At 41.3% G+C, this 27,982-nt stretch overlaps 2 protein-coding genes and 1 pseudogene across 5 annotated transcripts; 1 reads left to right on the top strand and 2 right to left on the bottom strand.

The window, feature by feature from the left end:
* Positions 1 to 344: 344 nt before the first annotated feature.
* LOC104456530 lies at positions 345 to 20,374 on the bottom strand. Of its 4 annotated transcripts, none has more exons than XM_039300670.1 (4): positions 19,941 to 20,374; positions 19,610 to 19,756; positions 831 to 944; positions 345 to 650 (listed from the first exon to the last, which is right to left on the bottom strand). In XM_039300670.1, exons 1-4 carry the CDS (start codon positions 20,239 to 20,241, stop codon positions 628 to 630), a joined length of 585 nt encoding a protein of 194 aa, XP_039156604.1. In that variant the 5' UTR covers positions 20,242 to 20,374; the 3' UTR covers positions 345 to 627. The 4 variants fall into 4 exon arrangements, with proteins under 4 accessions (XP_039156604.1, XP_010069638.2, XP_010069637.2 ...); XM_010071336.3 differs by lacking the exons at positions 345 to 650; positions 831 to 944 and adding exons at positions 18,580 to 18,893; positions 19,071 to 19,154 and having other exon boundaries at positions 19,941 to 20,373; XM_010071335.3 differs by lacking the exons at positions 345 to 650; positions 831 to 944 and adding exons at positions 18,580 to 18,893; positions 19,071 to 19,184 and having other exon boundaries at positions 19,941 to 20,370.
* On the top strand, positions 10,777 to 12,457 carry LOC104456531 (annotated as a pseudogene).
* Positions 20,375 to 23,558: 3,184 nt separating the features above from the next.
* LOC104456529 (B-cell receptor-associated protein 31) lies at positions 23,559 to 26,554 on the bottom strand. The gene is made up of 2 exons (XM_010071334.3): positions 25,808 to 26,554; positions 23,559 to 24,293 (listed from the first exon to the last, which is right to left on the bottom strand). Exons 1-2 carry the CDS (start codon positions 26,091 to 26,093, stop codon positions 23,923 to 23,925), a joined length of 657 nt encoding a protein of 218 aa, XP_010069636.2. The 5' UTR covers positions 26,094 to 26,554; the 3' UTR covers positions 23,559 to 23,922.
* Positions 26,555 to 27,982: the final 1,428 nt, after the last annotated feature.

Genomic DNA, 27,982 nt, shown 5'->3' with positions numbered 1-27,982 from the left:
ACGCCCTACTTTAGACTCGCAGAGGATCGTCCAAATCCGACAATTTAACAGAGTACATGGGAAAACCACATGATAAGCAGGGGGCTAGACCGTGTAAAAGAGTGGTTATCAGCTTCGAGCCGATTTTGAAAAATTTAAGAGACGACTCGGCCGGTTGGTCTGGCCTATGGGCAGGAATTTACGCCAAAGCCTGCCCAAATGACAGGAGGCCCAATACAGGACCTGAGACATCACTCTATGAGCAAGTCCAGCTACACAATGGCTTGCTCCCCTGAAGAACTCGGGAAACAACTGCCGAGCTGAAGATGCAGATTCTTAAAGAATTAGAGTCCCACAAAACCTTAGATTACAAACATCAGCTTGACCTTAAATGCAAAAGCAGTACTTCTACATATGTGCAGTATCTATGTCTACTTCCGTTTATCGTCATTTACAATGTTTGCATTAGGATATTTGCACAAGCAATGAAACAATATCCCATATTCCACAGGCCACGAGGAAGGAGAAACAGAAACTTACATAAAGGGAAAAAAAGAACATAAAATCTCATCTCACCCTTTTACAGGATGCATACGTTATCCCTCGGCCACCATCGTCTCTCAGTCTCTTCAAATTCTCACCCTTGTATCAGCAGGCAAAACTTCCAAAATCTGTAATGAAAGAATATTAATTTAGTTCATTTGTTTCAACATGAAAAACTTTCCATAGCCTAATCATTGATTAAGTACGAAAATTAGCAACTGGGTTCAGGTTGAAACCAAGCGAAGCATGAACGATTTCATACAACAGAAGGACTTTCAATGATGGTGCTTGCTGTTGTTGCCACTCACCAGAAGAAGCATCATTTATCTTCAACCTCTTGAGCAGGCTCACTTCCTCGGACAGATACTTCCTCTTAGAACCCAAACCATTGACTATCCTCGAAAAGCCACGGCACGTGCGGTCTGTCAAAACAGCATTGATGAAGCAGCAAGAGATAGTCTTCCAAATATGCACAACGATGAAATTCCCTCAGACGGGCCATTCTCAATTAATGCCGTTTCCATTAAGGGATATCTAATCACAACGTGTTCATTCCTTTCGATTATAACACATTCGCAACACATCAAAACCATAATATGCAACTGCGCATATCTGTTTCCAATTGGTATGATAAGTAGCTACATGACAGTGCAAAACGACTAGGGATTGAGAATTAAACAAGAACACCCCAATCCTGTCTAAAACAGAGCAATGCTTAGAATTGTTAATACTCGACTAACCAAGATCGTGCCCGATGTAATTGAGATCCATATCACACCAATCAGTATAATCAATTCAGAAGATTTGTTATAAGCATATCTAGATTCTCCAAAAGGAAGTAATACCGGAATCACCGATCTTCGATCGCTTATCAGACTTCGAGACGGGAACCTCTTCGCTCTGCCTCCTGCTCTGGCCTGAGCAATCCACATCCTCTTCCCCGCTTGCACCGGCGCAACTCCGACTCACCATTCCTTCAGGATCATATCCTCCTACAAGCAAATTCCCAATTGACAACCGAATGAGAAATACACTCGATATCAACGCACACATGACGCGCCCAAGTACGCTAAAATCCAAGCCTTTAGTCCGAGCACGTGAACAGGCGGTTCGCGTGTGCGTTCGACCACCGAAATGGGAAGCGAATCAGCTGGAAACCTTCTTGAGCCTAATAAACTCGCGAAGTCGGGGGGGAACACTCACTCTTGCTTCCGCTCCTCAAGAGCTTCCCGTCGACGACGAGGGCGCCGGTGGGCAAGCCCTTGGACGAGAAGTAGGAGAGGAGAGACCTCCAGGTGACGGAAGGCGACACCAGGTCGGCGCCTCGGCTCACGAAGTGGCCGTTGAGCTTCAGCGTCGCCGGGTCGAGCCCGAAGGCCCGGGCGATGGTACCAGGTCCAGCCGCAGGTCGTCCCTCGCGGCGATCGCCACCGTCCTCGACAGCGGCGGGCAACGCAGCACGATCGTCCTCGCTTCCTTCTCCGACATCTCTCTCTCTCTCTCTCTCTCTTTCTCTCTGCTAGACAGTGGAGATTCAGCGTATTATTTTGAGGTCGTTTCTACTTTCTCCGCAATTTTAGATCGGCAGTATTATTTGCTCTCGATCTCTAAATGGGATTGGACCGGACTATTTGACTATTGAAAAGACGGCAAGCGTTGGAGTTTAGAATTCATGTCAATGTGTTGTTTATGCTCTGTGCTTTCTTCTCAGAGTGGCTCAATAAGAAGTGGCAGGAAATTTAGATGGGTGAAGCTTGAAGATTCAGTTGACACAAAGTTGTTAGGGTATCCACAGGCTTTGACTAAGTTCTGTTACTTCCTGATGGATGCACTAAAAGAAAAGGGAGCAAGAATGAAGCCTCTACTTTATGCTTGCTTATCACAGGAGCCTAATAAGGTTTTAATTGTTGGGGTTTGCGGGAAGCCTCGGCTCGGGGCGGTGCAGGGTAATGCTTTCGGTATTGCATTCAGAAACGCAGCTGGGGAAATTGGAGCTGAATTCTTTCATGAGCTCTTTGAATCTTCGTGGATAGTTTTGGATTCAAGTGCAGTGAACTCTTTCATGATCAGGTTGACGGAGAAGCTGTAGAACTGTACTTTGTCCCAGATTTGTCTGATTGTAACATGGAAACGTCGAGTAGGCATGTTTCACCGAAATCTCTGGCTTGATGAAACGAAAAATTAAAGGTTACACTCTAGTCAATTGTATAACATGGAAGTTGGAACAATTTTCCTGTCACTGATTTGTAGAATAATGTTTTTCTTTTCTTTCTTTTTGTACCCTAGACTTTTTTAGTCTGAAACTCCAGGCCCTTCTTAGAGTATTTTTAGGGCTAACACTATTTGTGCGTTTAATTTACGAATGCTGCTGAAACGTGCTATCCAGAAAAAAAAAAAAAAAAAAAAAAGATAACTGTTTTTCCTTTTTGGTGCATTTGCTGTTGTGTACTTTTTTTTTTTTTTTGGTTGGAAAAACTAATATCATTCAGAAAGAGTTATTATTACAATTAGTAGCCAAAGCATTCGCATAAAGGATATCTAAAGAAGCAGAAGGAGGCGAGGAGGCCCAGCTAGAGGGAAGAGAACCGGTTTTATGAGCCTTGGCAGCCCAATCTGCCCCAAAATTTTCCCCTCTTCTACAAAACCTAATTCGCAAATTGGAGAAGTCGCAAAGAAGAGCCACAGCTTCAGCACAAAGCTCTAACCTCCCATGGCGAATCAGTTAATCCTGTCACCGAATCTGGGGTCGTGGGGTCGGGGGTCACCGAAGCTCTTCGGTTGAGGCGGATTTTTGAATCTGATTCGATCACAAGCAGATTAGAGGCCCTGTTCTTCTCCAACAGGTAGCGGAGGGTGATCGTGAGCGCTTGATATTCGGCTTGCAAAGCAGACGAAGCTACAAAACTTCTGGTAAGCCCATCGATAAACTTCCCATTGTGATCACGACAGATGCAGGCCATAGTCCTTCAGTACCACCCGGTTGAAACGCTCCGTTGATGTTCACTTTCAGGAATCCGGGGTCAGGGGGTCGCCAGAGCTCTTCTGGGTTGAGGCGGGTTTTTTTCGTGATACAGCCTGCTATGGAGGACAATTGTACCGACCGAACAGTAGCTATAGACAGATCAACAACCCTAAATGGATCTGGACATTGATGCCAGAAGATAAAATTGTTTCTGGCTTTCCAATATTCCACAAGAGTGCAGCAACCACGTCTAAAGCTGGTGAGTTCTGGTTCTATGATAGCATATTTCCCAACCAATCTCCAATATGTTGTATGTGTGGTGTAGGAATCTGAATATTAATTAGAGGATAAGCCCAAATAGCTGTTGTCCAGTGGCAATATAGAAATGTATGTGCTGTTGTTTCTGCTGCGTCTGTAGAACATAGAGGGCATATAAGGTCTAGGATAATGTGGCGATGGAAAAGGTTAGCCTTGGTCGGTAGAGCATCATGGCTAAGGGACCACATAATAGTCTTATTTTTGGGGGGATCTGCAGCTTCCATATATGTTTCCATAGCATCTCCCGAGCTTGAGTCGAATCAGTTGCTATGTTGAGAGTAACGCCACAAAGGCCTATCTGTCTGATTGATTGGTATCCCTTTTTGACAGTGTATTTTCCATCAGTAGATGCAGACCAGATAAGTTGATCCGAGAGGTAATTAGGTTTGACCTGTATGGTAAGAATTTCAGCCATAGTGGAATCATCAAAAAATCTTCGCAATAGAGGAGCATTCCATGTGTTGTGGCTGAAATCAATATAATATGCTAATAGCGGGGGTTCATCTCATTGAGTTGGACCACCTAATATTCCTCTTGATAACCAAGGATCAGTTCTTGGTCTGATTGTGCGGCCATCCCCTACTACCCATCGTAGGTTGGGTAGAATAACATCTCGTCCTGCTAACAGGCTTTGCCAACCCTAGGACGGTCGACTGCCTTTCTCAGCTTGTGCAAAGTCACATGATGGAAAATAGAGACCTTTAAATAGCCTACTCCCAGGGATGAAGGTCCCTAAATTAAACGCCATGCCTGCTTTCCAAGTAAGGCTTTATTAAAATCCATAAGGTCCCTAAAACCAAGACCACCTTTGGTTTTACTCTTTTTAAGCTCCTCCCAGTGCGTCCAATGAATGCCAGATTTAGTACTATTATTTTGCCACCAGAAGCGTGCAATTTTCTTTTCAACAGATTTACAAATAGAAGTAGGGATTTTAAATATAGCCATAGCATACTGAGGGATTGCTTGGACAACAGCCTTGATCAGAATTTCCTTACAGCCCTTGGAGATAAGCTTTTCTTTCCAACCATTTAATTTAGAATCAACTTTGCCCATTATCCAAGCAAACATCTCTCTTTTTGATCTCCCCCAATCTGAGGGTATGCCTAAGTATTTGCCTGTTCTAAGCATCAAAGGCATTCTGAATTCATTGGCCAAATTTTCTGTAGGATCATGGGGCAATCTCGCTAAAAAATATTCAGATTTGTTCCTATTTACTTCTTGTCCAGTGGCCAGACAATATTGATTGATAATATTGGATAAATTTTGACATTCCATCAGCTTGGCATCTAAGAAAAATATAGCATCATCCGCAAAAAATAAGTGAGAAAGTGTAGGGAAAAACCTGTTTAACTTGATGCCTTTAAGATGCTCCATATTAAGTGCCTGATGTATAAGATTGGACAAGACATTCGCCATAGAATAAGTAAATAAGGAGAAAGATGATCACCCTGTTTGAGTCCGCGTGTCGGTTGGAAATAGCTTAAAAGTTCCTCATTAAATTTGATACTGAAAGAGACGGTTGTGACACATTCCATCACCCAGTTCACCCAAATGGGATGAAATCCAATTTTTAGGAGATAAGCTTTAAAAAAATCCCATTCCACTCAATCGTATGCTTTCTTCATGTTCATTTTCATAATTGCCTTAAAATCCCGTCTTCGCTTTTTGGTTCTTAGCTAGTGAAGCACTTCCTGGACGATTAGAATATTATCCTGGATTTGACGACGAGCTGTTGTGTACTTTAAGTTCTTCTCCACCTAGGAGATTTCCTTTGCACACTCTATTTTGCAATGTTGGAGACTAGGGAATTTGTTGTTTTAGCGAAGTCGGTGGTCCTATGTAAAGATGCGGCTAATTACTTGAGTACCCAAAAAAATTGGATTCCATGTGTCTTTTATCGGATGCAGATATCGAGTGTTATTATTGATTTTTGGATATTTCGAGCTTTATGAGATTACTTTTGTTGAAGATCACCCCCTCTCTCTCTCCTGGAGTTCTCTAGATCTCTCTCCCTAGAGTTCTCCATATCTCTCTCCTCCAGATTTCTCTCTCTCTCTCTCTGGATTTCTCTAGATCTCTCCCTTGTCCAGAATGTTCTAGCAAAATCCATCAAGAAAAGTTGCACCACTTCTAGACTTCTCCAAAGAAATCTAGTTGTGAGGCTATAATAAAATAATAATAATGCTTCTAGAATAGTGTAGAAAGCTAGGAAAGTCACCAACTTTCCATCCTATAAATAGGAGCAACTTGCTCCTCATTTGAGTGTCCAACTAAGAGTGTGTGAGTAAGAAGTCCAAGAAGGTGTGTGGGTGTATGTAGGGGTCTTGAGAGTGTGTTGAGTAGAGTGTGCTATGTATGCACATGAGTGCGAGAGAAATTGTGTAGAGTTGTCCGAGTATTGTATGTGGTGTGAGAAATTATTATAATAGTGAAAGTTATATTTCGTGAATTATATTTGTACCCCGTTTCTGCAAGGTTCAACAACTTTATCCGTCATGTGTAGCAGCAAGTTCTTATGGACTCTCTTGCCATCTGATGCTATGCAGTTCATTGCTGAACTTTTCATTAGTTGCTCGCTGAGTTTGCCCTTGTCATGATCTAAGCGAAATGACGGGTAGCTTATTCAGAATAATGAGGCAACCTAGGACTTGAGAGTCCACAGCCCTTGTTGGCGAAGACAGGGTGGGGGCACACAGCCCTAACCTCTGCAAGACTCACCTCGCCGACGAAGACAGAGCCGCAACGTCACCATTGACATTGCAAATCCTAGTCCTTTTTTATGGCTTTATTTATTTATGTATTTTTTTTTGGGTAATATATATATTATTTATTTATTTTTAATTTGAGTTTTTTTCAAAAAAAGAAATTTACTAGTTTCATGAGCTCAAGATGTATGGTATGGCGGTAAATTGGAATACCACCCAGAATTAGTTGCAAATTTGTTTAAGCTAATGGTGTTTCTAATAAAGATCCCTTATCCCGGTAGTTTGCATCTTGAAGCGATTCAACTACGCCAACCCCAGCAGAAACAAGAATGCAACTCCATTGTAATCAGTAGAACCAACAACGCAGAGGATTGTAGAACCAAGAACGCAATGGAGCCTGAGGATTGGGGTAGGTTTTATCTTTCTCTCTGTAACACTTTTGGAATTTGATGCTGATGTGAGTGACTGGCAGAGACGAGGGTGGACTTCACCCTCGATCCATCGCCCACGAAGGAGTGGGACAAAGATGTGGAGGACGGCGGGGTCGCCCAAGAGCACGCAGAAGACCCGGTGCCAACACAGTCGGTGTCATCCCGGGTATTTATTCAGAAAACTTCAATTGTTTAAGTCTTGGATAAGGGGTTCACTAGGGAAGTGGCATAATATGTTTATAAATGCACTCATAATATCATAGGGGCAACAGAAGATGGTCAGTTTTAGAGTTAAAGAGTGTTAATGAATACAAGAATCTTTGCCACAAGGGCAAGTTTTGTATTAGAGAAGCACAGAGCTCATGGAAGAAATCTCCCCGAGGAATCAAAATCAACGTCCTACTATATAGAACACGAAAAACTTCAGTGATTAGAAGCATTTGCCAGTAAGATACTTTAAAGAAACTAGAAAACATGTTGTGAGGAAGACAATAAGAACATATTAATGCTGGCCAAATTCATTTTGTCACGGAGTGAAGTGAGCGTGGGTGGTCCTGTAGAAAAAGAGACTTTCTAGATTTGAGTGGATGGGGAAGATCACAAGTGGCTCGGTTAATGTCATAGGGGCAATGCTGGCCAAATTCATTTTGTCATGGAAGAAAGTGTGGTCTCCCGTAGAAAAGAGACTTTCAAAATCAAGATGGACAGTTTTAGAGTTAAAGAGTGTTAATGAATACAAGAATCTTTGCCACAAGGGTAAATTTTGCATTAGAGAAGCACATAGCTCATGGAAGAAATCTCCCGAGGAATCAAAACCAACGTCCTACTATACAGAACACGAAAAACTTCAGTGATTAGAAGCATTTGCCAGTCAGATACTTTAAAGAAGCTAGAAAACATGTTGTGAGGAAGACAATAAGAACATATTAATGCTGGCCAAATTCATTTTGTCACGGAGTGAAGTGAGCGTGGGTGGTCCTGTTGAAAAGAGACTTTCTAGATTTGAGTGTGGATGGGGAAGATCACAAGTGGCTCGGTTAATGTCATATGGGCAACAAAAGATGGACAGTTTTAGAGTTAAAGAGTGTTAATGAATACAAGAATCTTTGCCACAAGGGCAAGTTTTGCATTAGAGAAGACAATAAAAACATAGTAAGCTCATGGAAGAAATCTCCTTGAGGAATCAAAATCAACATCCTACTATACCAAACACGTTAAAAAACTTGAATGATTAGAAGCATTTGCTCATGGAAGAAATCTCCCAGGAATCAAATACTTTAAAGAAACTAGAAAACATGTTGTGAGGAAGACAATAAGAACATATTAATGATGGCCAAATTTGTTTTGTCACGGAGTGATTTGAGTGGATGGGGAAGATCACAAGTGACTCGGTTAATGTCATAGGGGCAACGGAAGATGGACAGTTTTAGAGTTAAAAGAGTGTTAATGAATACATGAATCTTTGCCACAATGGCAAGTTTTGCATTAGAGAAGCACAAAGCTCATGGAAGAAATCTCCCGAGGAATCAAAATCAACGTCCTACTATACAAAACACGAAAAACTTTAGTGATTAGAAGCATTTGCCAGTCAGATACTTTAAAGAAACTAGAAAACATGTTGTGAGGAAGACAATAAGAACATATTAATGTTGGCCAAATTCGTTTTGTCACGGAGTGAAGTGAGCGTTGGTGGTCCTATAGAAAAAGAGACTTTCTAGATTTGAGTGGATGGGGAAGATCACAAGTGACTCGGTTAATGTCATAGGGGCAACATAAGATGGACAGTTTTAGAGTTAAAGAGTGTTAATGAGTTGAAGAGTGTTAATGAATACAAGAATCTTTGCCACAAGGGCAAGTTTTGCATTAGAGAAGCACAGAGCTCATGGAAGAAATCTCCCGTCCCCGAGGAATCAAAATCAACGTCCTACTATACAGAACACGAAAAACTTCAGTGATTAGAAGCATTTGCCAGTAAGATACTTTAAAGAAACTAGAAAACATGTTGTGAGAAAGACAATAAGAACATATTAATGCTGGCCAAATTCGTTTTGTCACGGAGTGAAGTGAGCGTGGGTGGTCCTGTAGAAAAAGAGACTTTCTAGATTTGAGTGGATGGGGAAGATCACAATGTAGTTTGCTCGTGTATGATTATCGGGTTTCATTCTTATGGCTCATTCACTTTTGAAGGAGGGAAAATACCGGGAAGCACTAGGGAAGTGGGAGACTGCTCTTACCTTGATGCCTGAGAATGCAGTTTTGCTTATCTTGACTCTAACGAGTCCAATTTTACAGGAAACGTGTTTGGAGGATCTGCTTATTCAACAAGCAGAGATGATTTTGCGGTCAGCGTTGCCGGCCCCAGCCAATTATCTAGATATGCTTAGGATGCTGATTGAGGTCTTCATTGCCGGTCTCAGTAAATCAGACTAGCAAGAATTGGAGAAATTCTTGCGCTCTCTCCATCGCGAGAGTACTCGAGGATCAGTCTCGAGTATTGGAGAGGCATGGTCTGAAGTGATGACATAGTTTTCTTGTTTCTTAAATTTTTTTACCTTTACTATGGCTCTTTTGACCCAATTGACATACTCGACTTCTAAAATGCCGAGGTTCATCGGCGCACTTTGAACACTAAGGGTTGGCGAGATGTCGAAATCCAGAGACGACACATGCTTCCGCAGGTCTCGCCATGCGCGCGAGAGAACACTAGTTCTGGCCGCTTCTTTCATCGGCAAAAGATACAGTATGGACACGAGAACGTCCGTCGGCAACTTGTCCATGATTCGACCCTGCGAAGCACGAATCTGAATTAATATGTTCTCCCTCTTCTCTACCTTAGTAATCACTTATCGGAAGAAATTCTTAAAACAGAGCCTAAAACATGATGGATTTATAAGTTTTAATGTCCACACACTAACAGATCATCACAGAGAGAGAGACGTGGATCTCAGTTACCTAAGATCAGAGGAAGATGATGAGGAATCGACCGCCTTCTTTGCTCCAGAGTCTCGTTTAAGTCCACAGCAGAACTTCGTGCGAAGAATATGGGATGCGCAAAGAGTCGTTCTTATAAATTGTTTCAAATTGATCCTACGTCCACTAGGATTCGAAGTTAGGAGTTGTGCTTGAAACAATTCTTTGGTTCATATTCAAAGTTTGGTTTACTTTTTGGCAGGGAAAGATTGGCTTAAGTTTTTCTTTAAATCTCTTGAAATATATTTCGAGCTTGAGCCTATGAACGAAATCCGGATCGAGATAAATTACAAGAAAAGCCTAATCGATTAAAGGAATGTTAGAAATTTGAATATATTAAGCCCTTTAAATCAGCAAAATTTGGAGCATGTTTTTCTCATTTTTAGCAAATTACCCAATATATATATATAAGTTGGAAACCAAGCCCTGATGAAAAGTAAGAGGTAATTAGAAACAGCCACCTATATGTTATCTCAAATCTAATTAGAAATAATTTCCTTTTAATACTCTTTAGTAGGCATCGCGAATAGATTTGCCCTAATTATACATGGAGAGAAAATCACGTGAATGGACAATAAATTAGTATCTTAATTAGAAAAGATAGAACACTAATGACATGGTCTCGATACATGGGGGAGAATACAAAGCATGGAGGAGTCGATAGCGTGAGGGAGAGGTAAGCAAATAGACGAAGAAGATGAGGGGTTCACTTCACACTTTTTTTGCCTATTTATGTTCATGGGACATCGAGGATGTTCGGATGACTTTTTCTCTTATATATATACGTCCGATAAAGCTCGCTTTGCACTGAACACGACAAAACATGAATAGATAAAAGACGTGCAAATCCGATCGGATCGACACGGTGATGGCGCTCTTGAAGTTTGCCGGCTTTCTCCTCCACCTCTTCCTTCTTTTCATCGGCGAAGCGGTTCATGCGAGCAGCGCAAGCTTCGATGAGAACTACCGAATAACATGGGGTTACGATCACATCACGCCTTTGGATGGCGGCCAAGAGATTCAGCTCTCAATGGATGCTTCTTCTGGTTAATTATAACTACTCCTGATGCTCCTCTCGCAGGTAGTGATCTTCCTTCTATAATGAATTGAAATCGACTGTGGTTTGCCCTCCAATGTTTTTGCATAAAATGGTAATATGCCTGTCTTATAGTGACTCTATACCGGGGTGATGCATGACCATGATCTCTTGCATATTGCAATTGAAGAACGATTTAACCCTAAAATCTCCTTTTGCATCTTTCACTACTTACCAACAAAATTCTTGTCTAAACCCTTTTTTAAACCTTCGAAGAAAAAAGGTTAACAAGGAAAGGTGATACTAAAACACGAATGATGATTTGTCTTTGAACTTGGCGATTCATTTTGCAGCATACATTTTGATACTACTTGTTCGATTTTGACTTTTGAATAATGTGTGCGTTTTTTGTGTAGGATCGGGGTTCGCGTCGAAGAAGAGCTACGGATCTGGATTTTTCAACATGGAGATGAAGCTGCCGGGGAGGAATTCCACCGGAGTGGTCACCACTTTTTACGTAAATTACTTCAATTGTCTTGCGAAAAATACGTACAACAACAGAATTAATAGTTGCAACGTGTGACATCTATATAAATTACAAAACATGGCTTGAATGTATGTCGCATATATATTATCCGAAAAAGAGACTTTTCAAGATCAGAGCCAACTTGTTCGAATACAACAGCATACGCAACAAATGTGCCGTTACAACACAACTCTCTCTCTCTCTCTCTTTCTCTCTCTCTATATAAATATATATGAACTGCAAAAAGGATGTGCGTGCGAGAAAAATGAAACCAAAATTTGGGAGGTTTTTTAGGAAAATGGCCATGAAAATCAAATTGGATTGCTAGTTGACATATTGAGATATGGGCAGCTGATTTCGCACGGGTTAGGCATGACGAGTTGGACTTCGAATTCCTGGGCAACAGGGAATGCAAACCGATCACGCTGCAGACCAATGTGTTTGCAGATGGAGTTGGCAATAGAGAGCAGAGGTTCCTACTCTAGTTTGATCCGACAGCTGATTTTCACTCTTATAAGATCCTCTGGAATCATCATCAGATCATGTAAGGAAACACCTCTCTGTCTCTCTCATTGTAAAACGCTCTTGCTATTGCTACACTTAGCTCCTGATCTTGAAACAGGTTTTACGTGGATGACATCCCCATAAGAGTGTTCAAGAACAACAAGCGGATCGGAGTGCCCTACCCGACGCAGCCCATGCAGGCCGAGGCGAGCTTGTGGGACAGGGATAGTTGGGCGATGAATAGATTGGAGTTACGCGCCGTTCCAGGCCCAATACCGAGGCTTCAACATCTCCGGCTGCGAGTTCCAAAGCCAAGACCCCCGCCACTGCTACTCCTCGGCCTACTGGTGGAACTCGTGGAGTCACTGGAGTTTGGACGAGGAGCAAGATAGGCAGCTCGAGAATGTGAGGAAGAATTTCATGAATTACGACTACTGCACAGACAGGTCCAGATACCCCGTGCCACCGCCCGAGTGTCCTTAACAGTTCTTTAGGGAAGGGTTAGGCAAATAATAAACCTAGGAAACTGTTCTTCGTTTCCACCATTGAATTGTGAGGGTCGATCTTTCGAATTTCTCGAATACTGAATCGATCAAGAGAAATGTTTCTCCCATGGTTATATCGCCAGACTTCCAGGAATGACAGTAACCTCGTACCGGTCATCTTGCTCAATTTACACAGGAAAACGACTTGATAAGCAGGGCTAGATCATGTAAAAGTGTCGTTATCAGCTTCAAGCCGATTTTGAAATATTTAAGAGGCGTGAACTGGTTATGGAAGTTTCGCAAAAAGTGTTCTCCGAGCACTATTTGCATTTCGGAAGAATTCACAAGTCTAAAGTCAATTGTATTTACATAAACTGCTTTTCTCAAATGCTCTCCCAAATGCATCCGAATAATGAGGTGAACACATTTTATTTACTTTTTTGTATTTCATTCCATTATTATTCAATCTCAATCCTAAACTGACCGGTATAGGGAACATTTCTTAGATTCCTTTATTTTTTTTGTTAGGCAAAAAATCTATAATTTCGACAATTTGAAATAAGCGCTTAATTTTAAGCTTCTCCATTTAAAATGTCAATCTTAAATTTAGGAAAACAACATGAGAGATTATAATAAATTAAATGTCAAGGTATACTTTTATAAAAATTCGAAGTTCTTGAAAAGATTAGAAGTCAAGTTTTAGTTACGGAAAAATACAGACGAAAAAAGAAAAAGACTTGAAACTAAAAACACGAGCGACCTCGAAATCATGAGCTATTGCAAATCCGCAATCGGCCGATTTGGTCCGTTGTTAAATCGGCTCGGTGTGATTGGAACTTCAAAAACATATTTGAGTCGGGCGAGCCTAATTGGGCAGCTCTTCTCGTGGTAGAGCCGAATCAAACCGAGCCCCTCCGACCCGGAGGTTATCTACCAATGTTTAGAAGAAAATGGGTGGTTATCTATTGAAGTGAAGGAAGTGAGCATTGGACAATGTCGTTTTGATTTTTTTTTCCTTATTAATTATCAGTATACACGTGTAATTTCGAAAAGCCCAAATAAGTGACACCAACATCACCTTTTGAGTAATATACGTGTGTTTCTTTACACTTGAGTAAAAGCAGAAAGTTTCCACCAAAATTCCAAGAAAAGAATTTCAAATTTCAGAAAATAAAGAAAAAAATTATATGTAAATCTACCATCAACATCACTTTGAACTCGACGGAAGAATCAAAGCGCGTGCCACGAAGCATAAAATAAAATGTGGGGCACGATGTGGACTCGTTAAAATCATTTTAATGGACTATTAAAGAAAGAGAAAGTCTGGGCCACAAATTGAATTGGGCCTGGTAGCTATTTCTAAAGCCCGGCCCGGAGCTCCACCCCTGCACTATGGCGTGCCTGAAATGCCTTCTCGTCTTTAATTGACCTCTATCTTGCTGAGCTCTTGACTTTTTTTGAATTTTCGAATTTCGTTTAATACCCAACTTGACACACACCTGCGTACACACCCATGTATATAAATATTAGCCGTTAGCCTGTCATCATGATTGAAAAAACCTTAGGATTAGGAGTATGTTTTTCACGAGCTTAGTTTTGATTTGCTGAAAATGATCAGTTATCGAATAAATTATGACCAAGAATATATGCATATTTAATGTTGAGAAAATGAATTACTTATTATGAAAGGGGAAAATATCTTTCTAGAAGTTGATTTTTCGAGAAGCAATTTCTTTTATTATGAAGTTTTTCCAAAGTAAAAATAGTCCAAGTCTCTGTCTGAAATGATTTTTAGTTCTTAGTTACCTTTATCTTCTTTCGCTCTTACTATTTTAAAGATTTTACTTTTGTTTACTGCCGAAATATATTAGCCATTATGATGATAAAAAAAACCACGCATAAAAGTTTTTCATAAGAGCTTTTTTGTTTAAAAGCAAAACATATATCTTAACTTTTCCGGCGAAATTCAAAACATTCGCAATCTGCTTGCGAAGTTTTAAATGTCGTGGAAGTTTCGGGTATTCCTGACTATAGAAAAGTCAAAAGTGCATGCATCATAAGAATTAGACAAAGGAACAAAAGTAAAACGCATGGGCTTTCTATGGAAGTCTGTGTTTTTCCATTAGCTTTTATCTTACGTCGAACGTACGCATGTTCAACAAAAGCTTGCGTCTTTCATCCGATCGAATCGACGATGAATCATGTCAGACAATCGCTCGGATCAAGTCTCCAAGACTGTGATGGCAGTGAACCGCCGTGCATGGATCGCAGCGACCTACCGCTTCCGCAGCGACCTACCGTTTCCGCAGCGCTTCCAAGTGGGAATCGATGCAACATCCGCAACAAATGAAACGTCATCAATAGAGCTGTTTTCATTGTCTGACAGTTCAATAAGCTACAAAAGATCAAAGCTGCATGTATGCAACGACTTATCCTTGTCTTTCGAAACTGCATACAACCCCCACCCACGAAAAAATTGAGAGAAGCATAAGGAAAAATGGTACTGACCCTTCTGAATTCCCAGGCAGAATTTGCAGATACACTTCATTCCTGTCCCTCCACATGCCTAATTCCAGGCATGTTTACAGCAGGCATTCGCTTCATAGTCAGGAATGTCGTTTTCTTTGGCCAGAGGTTGAGATTGTAATACGTTGAACACGGATTTTCTAGGTAAAGATAATGTCATGTCAAGATATCGATCTAAAAAGGCTATAATAATAAACGACTGTGTCGCATGTATGGATATTAATGTACCTTTCGAATAATGAATCACGTGTATAACAATGCATGCATCTAATGAATTTGTAGAGAGTTGAATCAAATCGCGGCACGGGAATCTTCAAATTCAAATTGGGCAAAGTCAATTGCATTTTGTCATATCTGTGTAATGAATTCTAGTTATGCAGATGATGGTTCTATGCAACAAACTTGACGTCAGATAGCTTTTTTCATAGGACAGAACTACTTTTGAGGCTGTGTGATGTCTACTCCACCGTGGCCATGCCCCAACCTTTTCTTGTTTCTACTGACCAAGGGGGGTTCATCTAAAACCTTTTTAAGCAGCAAAATTAGGAGCATGTTTTTCTCATTTTTAGCAAAACGCCTTCAAATATATATAGTTGTAAATTATAGTTAGCTTGGATTAGGAATGGAGGGTACATGTGTTGTATAAAAAATAAAAGTTGGGAACCAAGCCCTGATGAAAAATAAGCAGTAATTAGAAACGGGGCCACCTGCATGTTATCTCAACTCTAATTACAAATAACTTATTTTTAATACTCTTTGATGGGTATTACGAATAGATTTGCCTGCTTATAGATGGAGAGAAAATCACGTGAATGCACAATAAATTAGCATCTTGATTAGAAAAGATAGAACACTAATGACAAGGTCTAGGTACATGGGGGAAAATACAAAGCATGGAGGAGTCGATAGCGTGTGGGAGAGTTAAGTAAATCGATGAAGAAGATGATGGGTTCCCTTCGCATTTTTTTGCCTATTTATGTTCATGTGACATCGATAATGTTTCGACTAACTTTTTCTCTTTTATAAATTTATATATACTCTGCACTGAACACGACAGGATACGAACAGATGCAAGATGTACGAATCTGATCGGATCGACGTGGTGATGGCGCTCTTGAAGTTTGCCGCCTTTCTCCTCCTTCTCCTACTCCTTTTCATCAGCGGAGGGGTTCATGCGAGTAACGCGAGCTTCGATGAAAACTACCAAATAACATGAGGTTACGATCATGTCACGCTTCTGGACAGCGGCCAAGAGATTCAGCTCTCAATGGATGCTACCTCTGGTTATTTTATTCACTCCTGATGCTCCTCTCGCGTGTAGTGATCTTTTCTTCTATAATGGATTGAAATCGACGGTGATTGCTCTCCAATGTTTTTGCATGGCAATGGTAAAATATGCACGTCTTCTAGTGACTCGCCATAGGGGTGTGCACGAACGTGATCTCTTGCATATTGCAATTGAAGGATGATTTAACCCTAAAATCTCCTTTGCTTCTCTCACTATTCACCAAAAAAATTCTTGTTTAAACCCTTTTTGTTAGAAGGGTTATAAGGAAAGGTAATACTAAAGCACTAATGGTTTGTCTTTGGACTTGGCAAATTCATTTTGGCAATGCATTTTAAAGCATATATTTTGATAGTACTTCTTTGATTTTGACTTTTGAAGAGCTACGAATCTGGATATTTCAATATGAAGATGAAGCTGCCGGAGAGGAATTCCACCAGAGTCGTCTCCACTTTTTACATGAATCCTACTCTCTTGCCCATTTACATCTACTTAAATCGTCTTGCGAAAAATATGTACAACTACAGAATCACCAAGTGCAATGTGTGGCATCTATATAAATAAAAAAACCATGGCTTGAATGTATATCGAGTACATAAAATCTGAAAAAGGAGACTTTTCAAGGTTAGAGCCAACTTGTTTGAATACAACAGCGTTTGAATACAACAGCACACGCAACGAATGCTCTGTTACAACTCTCTCTATATATATACGAGCTATGAAACGATGTATATGCAAGAAAAATAAAATGAAAATTGAGGAATTTTTCTAGGAAAATGGCCATGAAAATCGAATTGGATTGCTAGTTGACATATCGAGATATGGGCAGCTGATTTCGCACGGGGATAGGCACGATGAATTGGACTTCGAATTCCTGGGAAACAGGGAAGGCAAACTGATCACGCTGCAAACCAATGTGTTCACAGATGGTGTCGGCAGCAGGGAAGAGAGGTTTCTCCTCTGGTTCAATCCAACGGCTGATTTTCACTCTTACAAAATCCTTTGGAAGCCTCCTCTTTCAATCCCTCTCTCTTTCTCATTAGAGAGCACTCATGCTAGTTGTTAGCTTATGATCTTGAAACGGGTTTTACGCGGATGACATCCCCATAAGAGCATTCAAGAACAACAAGTGGATCGGAGTGCCCTACCCGACAAAGCCCATGCAGATAGAGGCGAGCCTGTGGAACGAGGACAGCTGGGCGAAGGACAGCTGGGCGACGAACGAAGGCCGAACCAAGATAGACTGAAGCTACGCACCATTCCAAGCCCATTACCGAGGCTTTGACGTCTCCGGTTGCGTGTTCCAGAGCCAAGACCCTCGCCACTACTACTCCTCGGCCTACTGGTGGAACTCGTGGAAACACTAGAGTTTGGACGAGGAGCAAGCCGCTCGAGGATGTGAGGAAGAATTTCATGAACTACAACTACTGCATGGACTGGTCCAGATACCCCGTGCCGCCGCCCAGAGTGTTAGTTATCTAGGGAAGGGCTAGGAGTCAAGTAAGCACTAGATCTAGGAAACAGTTCTCTTCGTTCTTGGCATTGACTTGTGCGGGTCTATCTTCTGAATTTCATGAATATTGAATTGACTGAAAGCAACGTTTCTCTTTAAGGCGATTTTGCCAGACTTAAGAGGAAAGACACTAGCCATCTTCCTTCACTATAGAAAACTCCAAATTGAGAGCTCTTGTAGCTCGTTGAGATTGCAAGTGTTTTGGCAAGAGGTAGCTCTTAGATGCAGGCCAAGTGCCAATAGACCGATCAGCAATCCATAGCTCGTCAGCTCTAAAAACAACCAAAGTTAGGGAGAAAGCAAGAGCTATGTGTTGCTCATAGACTATCGCTAACAAGGCCTCAATTTAATCACCCAAAAAAAAAAAAAAAAACCGTCTACTAGGAATTTTACGCACTGAAGATGGAGTATATAGATGACCAATGGACAGACAAGCGAGGTTTTCACTCAAACCGGATTCTAGAGTGCCCATCGAGGGGTCTTGGCTAGACCCCCTACTTTAGACTCGCAGAGGATCGTCCAATTCCGACAATTTGACAGAGTACATGGGAAAACCACATGAGACTAGACCATGTAAAAGAGTGGTTATCACTTCGAGCCGATTTTGAAAAATTTAAGAGACATGATTCGGCCGGCTGGTCTGGCCTATGGGCAGGAATTTACACCAAAGCCTGCCCAAATGACAGGAGGCCCAATACAGGACCTGAGATATCACTCTATGAGCAAGTCCAGCTATACAATGGCTTGCTCCCCTGAAGAACTCAGAAACAACTGCCCGAGCTGAAGATGCAGATTCTTAACGAATTAGAGTCCCACAAAACCTTAGATTACAAACATCAGCTTGACCTTAAATGCAAAAGCAGTACTTCTACATATGTGCAGTATCTACATCTACTTCCGTTTATTGTCATTTACAACGTTTGCATTAGGATATTTGCACAAGCAATGAAACAATATCCCATATTCCACAGGCCACAAGGAAGGAGAAACAGAAACTTACATAAAGGGAAAAAAAAAAAGAGCATAAAATCTCATCTCACCCTTTTACACCATCGTCTCTCAGTCTCTTCAAATTCTCACCCACGTATCGGCAGGGAAAACTTCCAAAATCTGTAATGAAAGAAAACTAATTTAGTTCATTGGTTTCGACAGGAAAAACTTTCCATAGCCTAATCATTGATTAAGTACGAAAATTAGCAACTGGGTTCAGGTTGAAACCAAGCGAAGCATGAACAATTTCATGCAACATAAGGACTTTCAATGATGGTGCTTGCTGTTGCCACTCACCAGAAGAAGCGTCACTTATCTTCAACCTCTTGAGCAGACTCACTTCCTCGGACAGATACTTCCTCTTAGAACCCAAACCATTGACTATCCTCAAAAAGCCACAGCACGTGCGGTCTGTCAAAACAACATCGATGAAGCAGCAAGAGATAGTCTTCCAATCATGCACAATGATGAAATTCCCTCAGACGGGCCATTCTCAATTAATGCCGTTTCCATTAAGGGATATCTAATCACAACATGTTTGTTCCCTTCGATTATAACACATTCGCAACACATCAAAACCATAATATGCAATTGCACACATCTGTTTCCAATTGGTATGATAAGTAGCTACATGACAGTGCAAAATGACTAGGGGATTGAGAATTAAACAAGAACATCCTAATCCGAGCTAAAACAGAGCAATGCTTAGAATTGTTGATACTCGACTAACCAAGATCTCGCCGGATGTAATTGAGATCCATCAACACACCAATCAATATAATCAGTTCAGAAGATTTATTATAAGCATATCTAGATTCTCTGAAAGGAAGTAATACCGGACTCGCCGATCTTCGACCGCTTATTAGACTTTGAGACGGGAACCTCTTCGCTCTGCCTCCTGCTCTCGCCTGAGCGGTCATCGTCCTCGTCCCCGCTCGCACCGGCACAACTCCGGCTCACCACTCCTTCAGGATCATGTCCTCCTGCAAGCAAATTCCCAATCGACGACCGAATTAAAATCACACTCGAAATCAAAGCACGCACGACGCGCCCAGATACGCCAAAACCTAAGCTTTAGTCGGTGCACGTCAAGAGGCGGTCCGCGTGTGCATTCAACCTCCTGAGCCTAATAAACTCGCGAAGTCGCGGGGGGCCGGGGACACTCACTCTTGCTCCCGCTCCTCAAGAGCTTCCCGTCGACGACGAGGGCGCCGCCGGCGCCGGCGCCTGTGGGCAAGCCCTTGGACGAGAAGTAGGAGAGGAGCGACCTCCAGGTGACGGAAGGCGACACCAGGTCGGCGCCTCGGCTCACGAAGTGGCCGTTGAGCTTCAGCGTCGCCGGGTCGAGCCCGAAGGCCCGGGCGATGGAACCCAGGTCCAGCCGCTGGTCGCCCCTCGCGGCGATCGCCACCGTCCTCGACAGCGGCGGGCACCGCAGCATGATCGTCCTCGCTTCCTTCTCCGACATCTCTCTCTCTCTCTCTCTCTCTCTCTATCTCTCCGTCTCTCTCTCTGCTAGACAGTGGAGATTCACCGGAGCTTTGTGCTGTCGCTGCGCCTTCTTCCAACGGCTTCTCGAAGTGTCGTCAAAGGAATGTCTTTTCCGCTTCTTCTTTTTTTTTCCTTCTTTTATATTTGAGGTCGTTTTACACAATTTTAGATTATTATTTGCAGGAAAACCTGTTTGTTCCCTTAGGTTCATTTTCTAGGTTACTCCGGCCACACAATTTTATCGGTGGTATTATTTGCTCTCGAAGTCTAAATGGGATCGGACCGGACTATTTGACCATTGAAAAGATGGCAAGCGTTGGAGTTTGGAATTCATGTCAATGTGTTATTTATGCTTTGTGCTTTCTTCTCTTGATGTCGTTGGCTCCAGCACTAATTTGATAAATTAAATTCATTCGCATCACAGATTGTAAAATAGATTTGAGCATTTACATTTTCAATGAGGCCGAACCACTTAAATCCCGTATTCTAACATAAAGGCAAAAATTAATTTCCCAACAAGATGAACGGTTTTCTAACATTAATTGAGTGCATTTCAGCTAAATTTAATCAATTTGTCTTATACACGATTAATTAATGTGCCGCCTGCACATTAACTTTTTTAAATCTTTTCTTGTTTTGGCACGCTCTAGACACATGCGACAAAACATATGAACATGATACTTTTATCGACACAACGCATTTAAATGTATTTAGATATGTCTAGACAATTCTATACACATTTCACACGTCTATGCATGAGAATTATCTTCACAGCTACAACTTGGAACACAGTGCAGCTCTTCAGTTTCCCATCTCTAAGCACCACTTCTCTCAAGTCAGCCATCCTTTTCGGCGATAGGTAGTTCAGCTGCATAGGTTGAGGGGATGGTCGGCATCCGTTGATGATAGTGGAAATGAATGGATCGTCCTTTCCGGTGCTCTTTGAGTACTCAAAATGCGGGTGATTGATCGCCAGAGAGTTCGTAGCTATGAATATCGTCCATGAGTGAGGGATGCGATACTTATCTGAAGTTCACGAATTGCTACTCCGTCTGCCATGCAGTGATTGCACCGAACCGCTAGAGCCAAGCTTACGCATCCGAATTCTGTCAACTACTGAAGAAACAGAATTTGTCAACCCGGTCAATTTGAAGCCGAATTATGCTTGTCTCATAAGAATGCGATATCCTGGAATGCCACGATTTCTGGATTTGATCAGAATTGTTTTGCAGGGAACGCACTCGAACTGTTGGCAAAGATGCTGAGTTGTGGGTGTAAACCAGATTTGGCATCCCTGGCGAGCGTGCTTTCAGCAGGCTCGCAAATCGAGCTACTTAAATTGAATAAGTCAGTTCATACATATCCTCTAAGAAGGTTTGGGCTTAAGGGTGCATTTGATAACGATTCTATTTCTGGAAACAATTTATGATTAGAAATGATTTTTTTTAATTATGTTTTCGGGAACAATTTCTAAGCATTTTAAGTCATTTGGTAATTGTCCAAAATTTTTATTCTAGAATGAAATTGCGTTTGGTGTTGTGCTCAAAATTTATACTCCAAATCATTTTCTTTTAATTTTTAAATATTTTTTTACTTTTTCTTTTCTTTTCCTTTTTCCTTTCTCTCTCCTATTCTTTTTCTTCAAGTGGCCGCCGTGATCCGGAACCGACTAGATGAGGGCTAGCAACCTCATCAAAGCGTCGCCGCCCTCATCAACCAAGCCTTGCCGGTGGCTAGGCAAGCCTCGTTAGGGGGCGAGGCTTGCTTGGCCATTGGCGAGGCTGGGCAAGCCTCATCGGAGCTAGGCGAGGCCCAACTGGCCACCGGTGAGCTTGCTGGACTTTGCCCTGGCCTAGCGACCGGTTGCCAGCGATCGACGGCGGATGGCAACTGCAGTGGTGGCAATAGATGAAGAAGAAGAAGAGAAAATTGAAGAAAAAGAAGAAAATCGCTTGATTCTTAGATTTGTTCTTGGGAATAATGATCAATTTTTCCGAAACATTTTTAAGTTTTAGTCTAACACAAAAAAATATTGTCATTTTCCTGGAAAAATAACTTTTGAGAAAATATTTTCGGAAATGATCCATTTTCCACGAAACGAACAAACTTTTAATTCCGTTCCAAATTTACTTTCGAAAATAAAATTTTTATAAAATGATTCTATTCCAAAACTATTTTCGAGAATAAAAAATCAGAATTTGAGATGGTTAGCAAACATGTCCTAAGGAAAGTTTTACCCACGGCTGTGATAGACATGTACTCCAAGTGCAGAGCTATCTTCACCGGCTGTGCGCTGCGCTCTTTGATAGGGTAAAGCGTAGGGACTTGGTCTGTTGGAATAGCCGTAACTTCCGGCTACGGGATTCACGGACAAGGAACAGAAGCTCCATCGCTTTTTCTTCGGATGATAGCGACAGGGCGAAGAAAACCACATCATGCAGCATTCGCTTGTCTGCTCTGCTTCTCGAGTCACGTAGGTCTCGTACAAAGTCGGTACTGGTTTGAAACCATGATCAGAGGATACAAAATCCAACCTTGGGAAACGAATTATGCTCGTCTAGTCTAACTTTTGGCTTCCTCAAGACAACTTGGAGCAGCGGTAGTTTCGAACTACATCGCTCCAGTGAGGAAGTGGGATGAAATAGAGCGTGTAAAGCAGAAAATGAAAATGGCAGGAGGCGCGAAGGCCCCCGGATTAAGTGTCGTGGAACTGGATGGGAATCTTCAGGCACTCTTAAAGGAAGGTAAAAGCAATAGTTACTATGAAGTTGTTGTGCAGATGTTGGGTCATTTATACCAGGCGACAAAACCCGATAGACATGAACCAAGACTAAGTTGTTCGTTTTGCGATCTTGAACAGAGTGAGGAAACTAACTTGTATTTGCACGGCAACCCGAAAACCGGAACTGACATGCTCCTGTCCTAGTCCGGAACAGGGACTTATCTTGAGGCATACAACTTGCTGCGAATGATGTTCGGTTTGTTTCATCATCTGATGGTTCCAAATTCATTTGGCGATTCCTGACTAGAAACTGCCCCAGAGGATGTGAATTTTGCCTATTTGTCATGGTGCCTAAAAGGTCTACAGGCAATATTTTCTTGGAAAAGAGAGAGTTCGAGACTTGTGTAGAAGGAGCAGCATGGCTCATCAAACAGCTCATCCTTGTGGAATTTATAACATGTGTGCCTAAAAGATAATTGTCCCTAAAAAAAAGTCAAGCTTACAGATGCAGTCACACACACCCACATCATCCTCATGAGTGATTGTAAACAGAGGAAGCAACGCTTCTCAACTTTATAACTCCACCATCTTTACTCATCTTGCCGACATATTCGATTTTGCAAATTCTGTTTGCTAAATAGAAGATATTCAATGAAAGAAAATACTGTTCCTTAAACCGACAGCCTAGATTTGATGTGGAAAAACCAAGACAGATACAAACAGCAGGATCAGATGACTGATAAAAACAATTGAGACTTACAAATCAGTTACAAAATTTCATGCACCTAGGAGGGGGCAAGACAACTCACACTCAATCCCCTTTGCTTCCAATGCAATTCCCAGCCAAACAATTAGTGTTCTCCTGAAGTAAAAAGAGGTATGATCGAGTCCGAACTACCAAAAATGATCCCCAAAATATGCAAATCCCAATACTACTCACATCCTCTGTCCTGAAGCTTGACTCTGAAGATTTTGGTTGTCTTCTAATAGGCGATCATACTCTAGGAGTAAGTCTGCAGACTGCTTCTGAAGGGCGGCAACATGTGATTCGGCAGTTTCAACTTTCTTGTCCTTCTCTTCACATTCAAGTTTCAATTTTTTCAAATCCTCCAACATATTGGAAATTTCTTTCTGCAGTTGCTTTATTTCCTTCAGACTTTTCCCTTCCTTTTCTTTAAGCTCCAATTGTTCTTTGCGAAGACTTTCAACCTCCTCTTTGGACACGCCCTCTTTACTCCTCAACGTAATTAACTTTTGGAGGTAATGATGCACTCGATCAATGACGAACCCAAGAAACAGGGTAAACCCTGTAAAGACGATGTAATGCGTTCAGAAATATGTGAAAAGGATTACCTTTCTGAACTGATCAATGAAAGAACCAAAGATATTTTGAAATAGAATTTCTGACTCGGAGAACAGGGTACAAAAGAAATTGTCAGATCAACTTTGACACCAACCTCACATACAACTTGGAGAACCTATTGTAACAGACTAATCACATGAACCTACAAAGATTGATATAGAAAGAATGATGAATTAAACCTTCTCAATGGAAATGAATCTAACCTACTTGATGAAGTTTTATTAACATCTTAAGTGAATGTAATTGAACCAGCCAGTCAGTTAAATACAAGGATATTGGCCATGTAGGAGATAGGAGATAATACTCTGATTAAGACTCCATTTTTACAATAATTTTTAATGAATTTGAGACATCACTCAGGTCAGAAGTACAATGATAGGTCATTCAACCCAATATGAGGAATTACATGACATTTTCAATCTCGACATACAATAGTACTCATACCCTTTCATATGGATTTACTGCCCAAAGCGAACATCACCAAAGAATAGTTCTGTGGTAATAGAAGACACAAGTTTATGGAACAAGTTCAAAACCAGAAACTACCAGTGAAATGGAAGAAAAATTTTCAAACACGACTTCACACAAAAGATTTGAAAATACCCACCAAGTCTTCTGAGCTAATAATTTCAATCCTTTCTTTTGAGGGGAAAAAACAACTCACAGAAGTAGCATGCCCAATCATAGATGTGCACAACCATTGTATCTGCCACATCTAATATCTCACATTTCGTTTCGATAATGTGACCGTTTTGGCCGTCTGCACGCTTCTTAGAAGAGGAACCTTGTCCCCAACAACAGTATCGGTATATAAGCAAAAAGACCACTCAGATAGAAAGGTTTCCTGTTCCTTCTACCAAACAAGAACTTGCAGGGTCCTCTAGGGCATCAAGCAAAATAGTTCTTCAGTTCATACCCAACAATAACGGGAACCAACATTTGAACTGTATAAAGGGAACCATAGCAGGGCAACTACGATGCCTCCATGACCACTCATGACACAAAGCCACATCATTTCCAACTTAGTCCGATAATTTCAAAGTTATTCCACTCCAATTATCAGATCATAGATTGCCCACAGGAATGACCAAACCCCCTGTGTTTACAGCTTTTTTATCCATAAGTCATGCTGTAGGGTTTTTCAATTTCGAGCACGTATCCAACATAACCATAGCAATATCACATCTTGCTGATCGAGAACTCCACGTAGAAACTGCGTGTAAAGAAGCAGGACACCAACATCCTCAATTTACAATTTACATTAACGCCGTACCCCATTAAGAATTCTATAAATCACCACAATGTTAACTCAAAAGCTACTACCTTTGGTATCTGATTAGCATCATCCATGTCACATAGAAGAACTCACGTGAAAGCTCAACTTCACAAACACACCCACCCAAACACAAACCCACACGCCCGCGCAGAGAGAGAGAGAGAGAGAGAGAGAGAGAGTACCCATGAGTGAGGCCTCGAGCAAGTGAGTCCTCCACAGGACCTGATCCATGGGAGACATGGTGCCGAGCTTCGCACCCTTGTTCTGGATTTTGACAATGCTCATGAAGCTCGACAGCAATATCACAGACATCGTACCAGCTATCGTCTTCACAGTGGCAGGACCCTTTCCCATTTTCAACTGCTCCAAGCTCTTCATCACAAGCTCTCTCAACGGCCCAATCTTCACCAGCATCAAGAACAGCAGAGCCCCCTCCACGAACAGAACGAAGAACAGAAGCTGAATCATCTCTCTCGCTTCCCACTAAACCCGCAATACCCACCTCACGCAAACAGTCGAAAAGGCCCCCACTTTCACCAATTTCGCATTGCCTTGCTAAGAGAGACCGACCAAACAAACATCACATGACTCGGGTCTTGCTCTTCAGATCTCGAGAGGGCGTTGCCATGACAAATTATCACGTTCGGACAATCTTTTTCCCTCTCACAGACTGAAAAGCAACGGCCGAAACATCCGGCCTGCGAAGATCCCTTGAAGAAATTCAGCTGCTTCTTCAGTGGGATCTCACCCCCTGGGGACAATCTCGAGAACCCACTTCCAGGAAGCGATTTTTAATCTTCGGAGTGGAAGGTACAGTGACGCGAGGCCATAGATCTGCGCAATTTAGCAGCGGAAGGAGGACTCGTTTGCTGTTTTCCAGGCAAAAAAGGTGATTACTTTAGGGATAAAAAGAAGGAAGCAGAAAAAGGGCAGAAATATAATAAGTGATCAAGCACGGTTTTGGTCCTTGTACGTTACTATTTATGCAAATTGATACTCTAAAATCGTTGATTGTACAATTAAATCCTCTATCTTTATCGCTTTGTACGATCTAAGTCTTTTCATTATTTACCATCGAGCTACGAATGTGCCGCTCTTGACATGGTAAAAATATTTTAACACCCACAATTAAGGAAATGTTAAAAAATATTTAGAAATGTTAAAAAATATTTAGAGATAAAGTAATAGAGAGAGGGTTGGGGAAGGGTCGGGCACAACTGCCCACCCGTCGACGAGGGCCCAACCACCTTCGTCAATTGGTGGGGACCTTCAACCCTTGACTTACTTAATAAAATAGAGAGATTTTCATCAGAAGATATTCGAATATGAATTTCAATCTCATTGTTAAAACTTTATAATAGGGGTGAGATGTTGGAATAGATTCTCTAATTTTTAGAACTTATAACCTATCATTTCATATGTTCCAGGATCTACTTAGGTTTAATTTGTATTCTTAATTGAATGATTATAGTGAATAATCACAGTTAATAATGACCACAATTTATTATACTCTACTAATGAAAATTCATATTTAGACACACAAAAATTATAATATATTAACAAAGCAATAGTTTCAGTCTTGAATATGGACTAGTGACGCACATTTATCATTGGACGTTATAAATTGTCACAAGATCGCACAAAAATATAAAACAAGAAAAACACAAAAACTTTTTATAGATTCCTTAATCTTTGGAATATAGAATCGTTGAGCCTATTTCCATCAGCTTGATTTTACTCTGAAACTTTGTTCGCCCCTACTTTGAAAGACAATGATCATCGACCTCCTCCTATTCTTGGCAAGGTGGCTGGATAGTCCCCCCTACCCCAATTTTCTTGATTTGTTGATGTGGAAACATATAATTAAAATGTATTGAAATTTCTGCCATATCAACAACTAAACGTCATTAATAAATGATAATTAACAATAGATTTTGATTGCTCAAAGCGATATAAAGAAAGGGGACTTTTGCTTGCACGTTAAGGAAAAAACTTAAAGGACTAAATTTCATAAAAAGGAAAACATGGATGACTAGAACTGGAGTTAACCCTATAAGCGTAAATAAATGAACGCAAAATTGAGGCCGATAGATAGGAAAGGCAACCTGCTTAGAGAAAGGCGTGCAAAGCAGCAAAAGTGAGGAATCGAAGACGAGATATATTAAACTAATGCATTCAGCCGAATCAATCTTTTCTTGATTTGCTAGATCATATTAATGCATTTTTCAATATAGGACTTGGTAATAAGGGTAAACGGTTGGGCACGACTGCCCATCCGTCGGCAAGGACCCAACCACCATCGTCAGTGGGAGGGGGCCATCGACCCTTGCCTACTTAAAGAAAGGCAAATGTCCTTC

This window comes from Eucalyptus grandis, chromosome 8 (assembly GCF_016545825.1).
Source record: "Eucalyptus grandis isolate ANBG69807.140 chromosome 8, ASM1654582v1, whole genome shotgun sequence".
In the NCBI taxonomy this organism is placed as follows: Eukaryota; Viridiplantae; Streptophyta; class Magnoliopsida; order Myrtales; family Myrtaceae; genus Eucalyptus; species Eucalyptus grandis.
The sequence above is the reverse complement of the archived record's forward strand: the minus strand, read 5'-3'. Positions and strand labels throughout refer to the sequence as shown.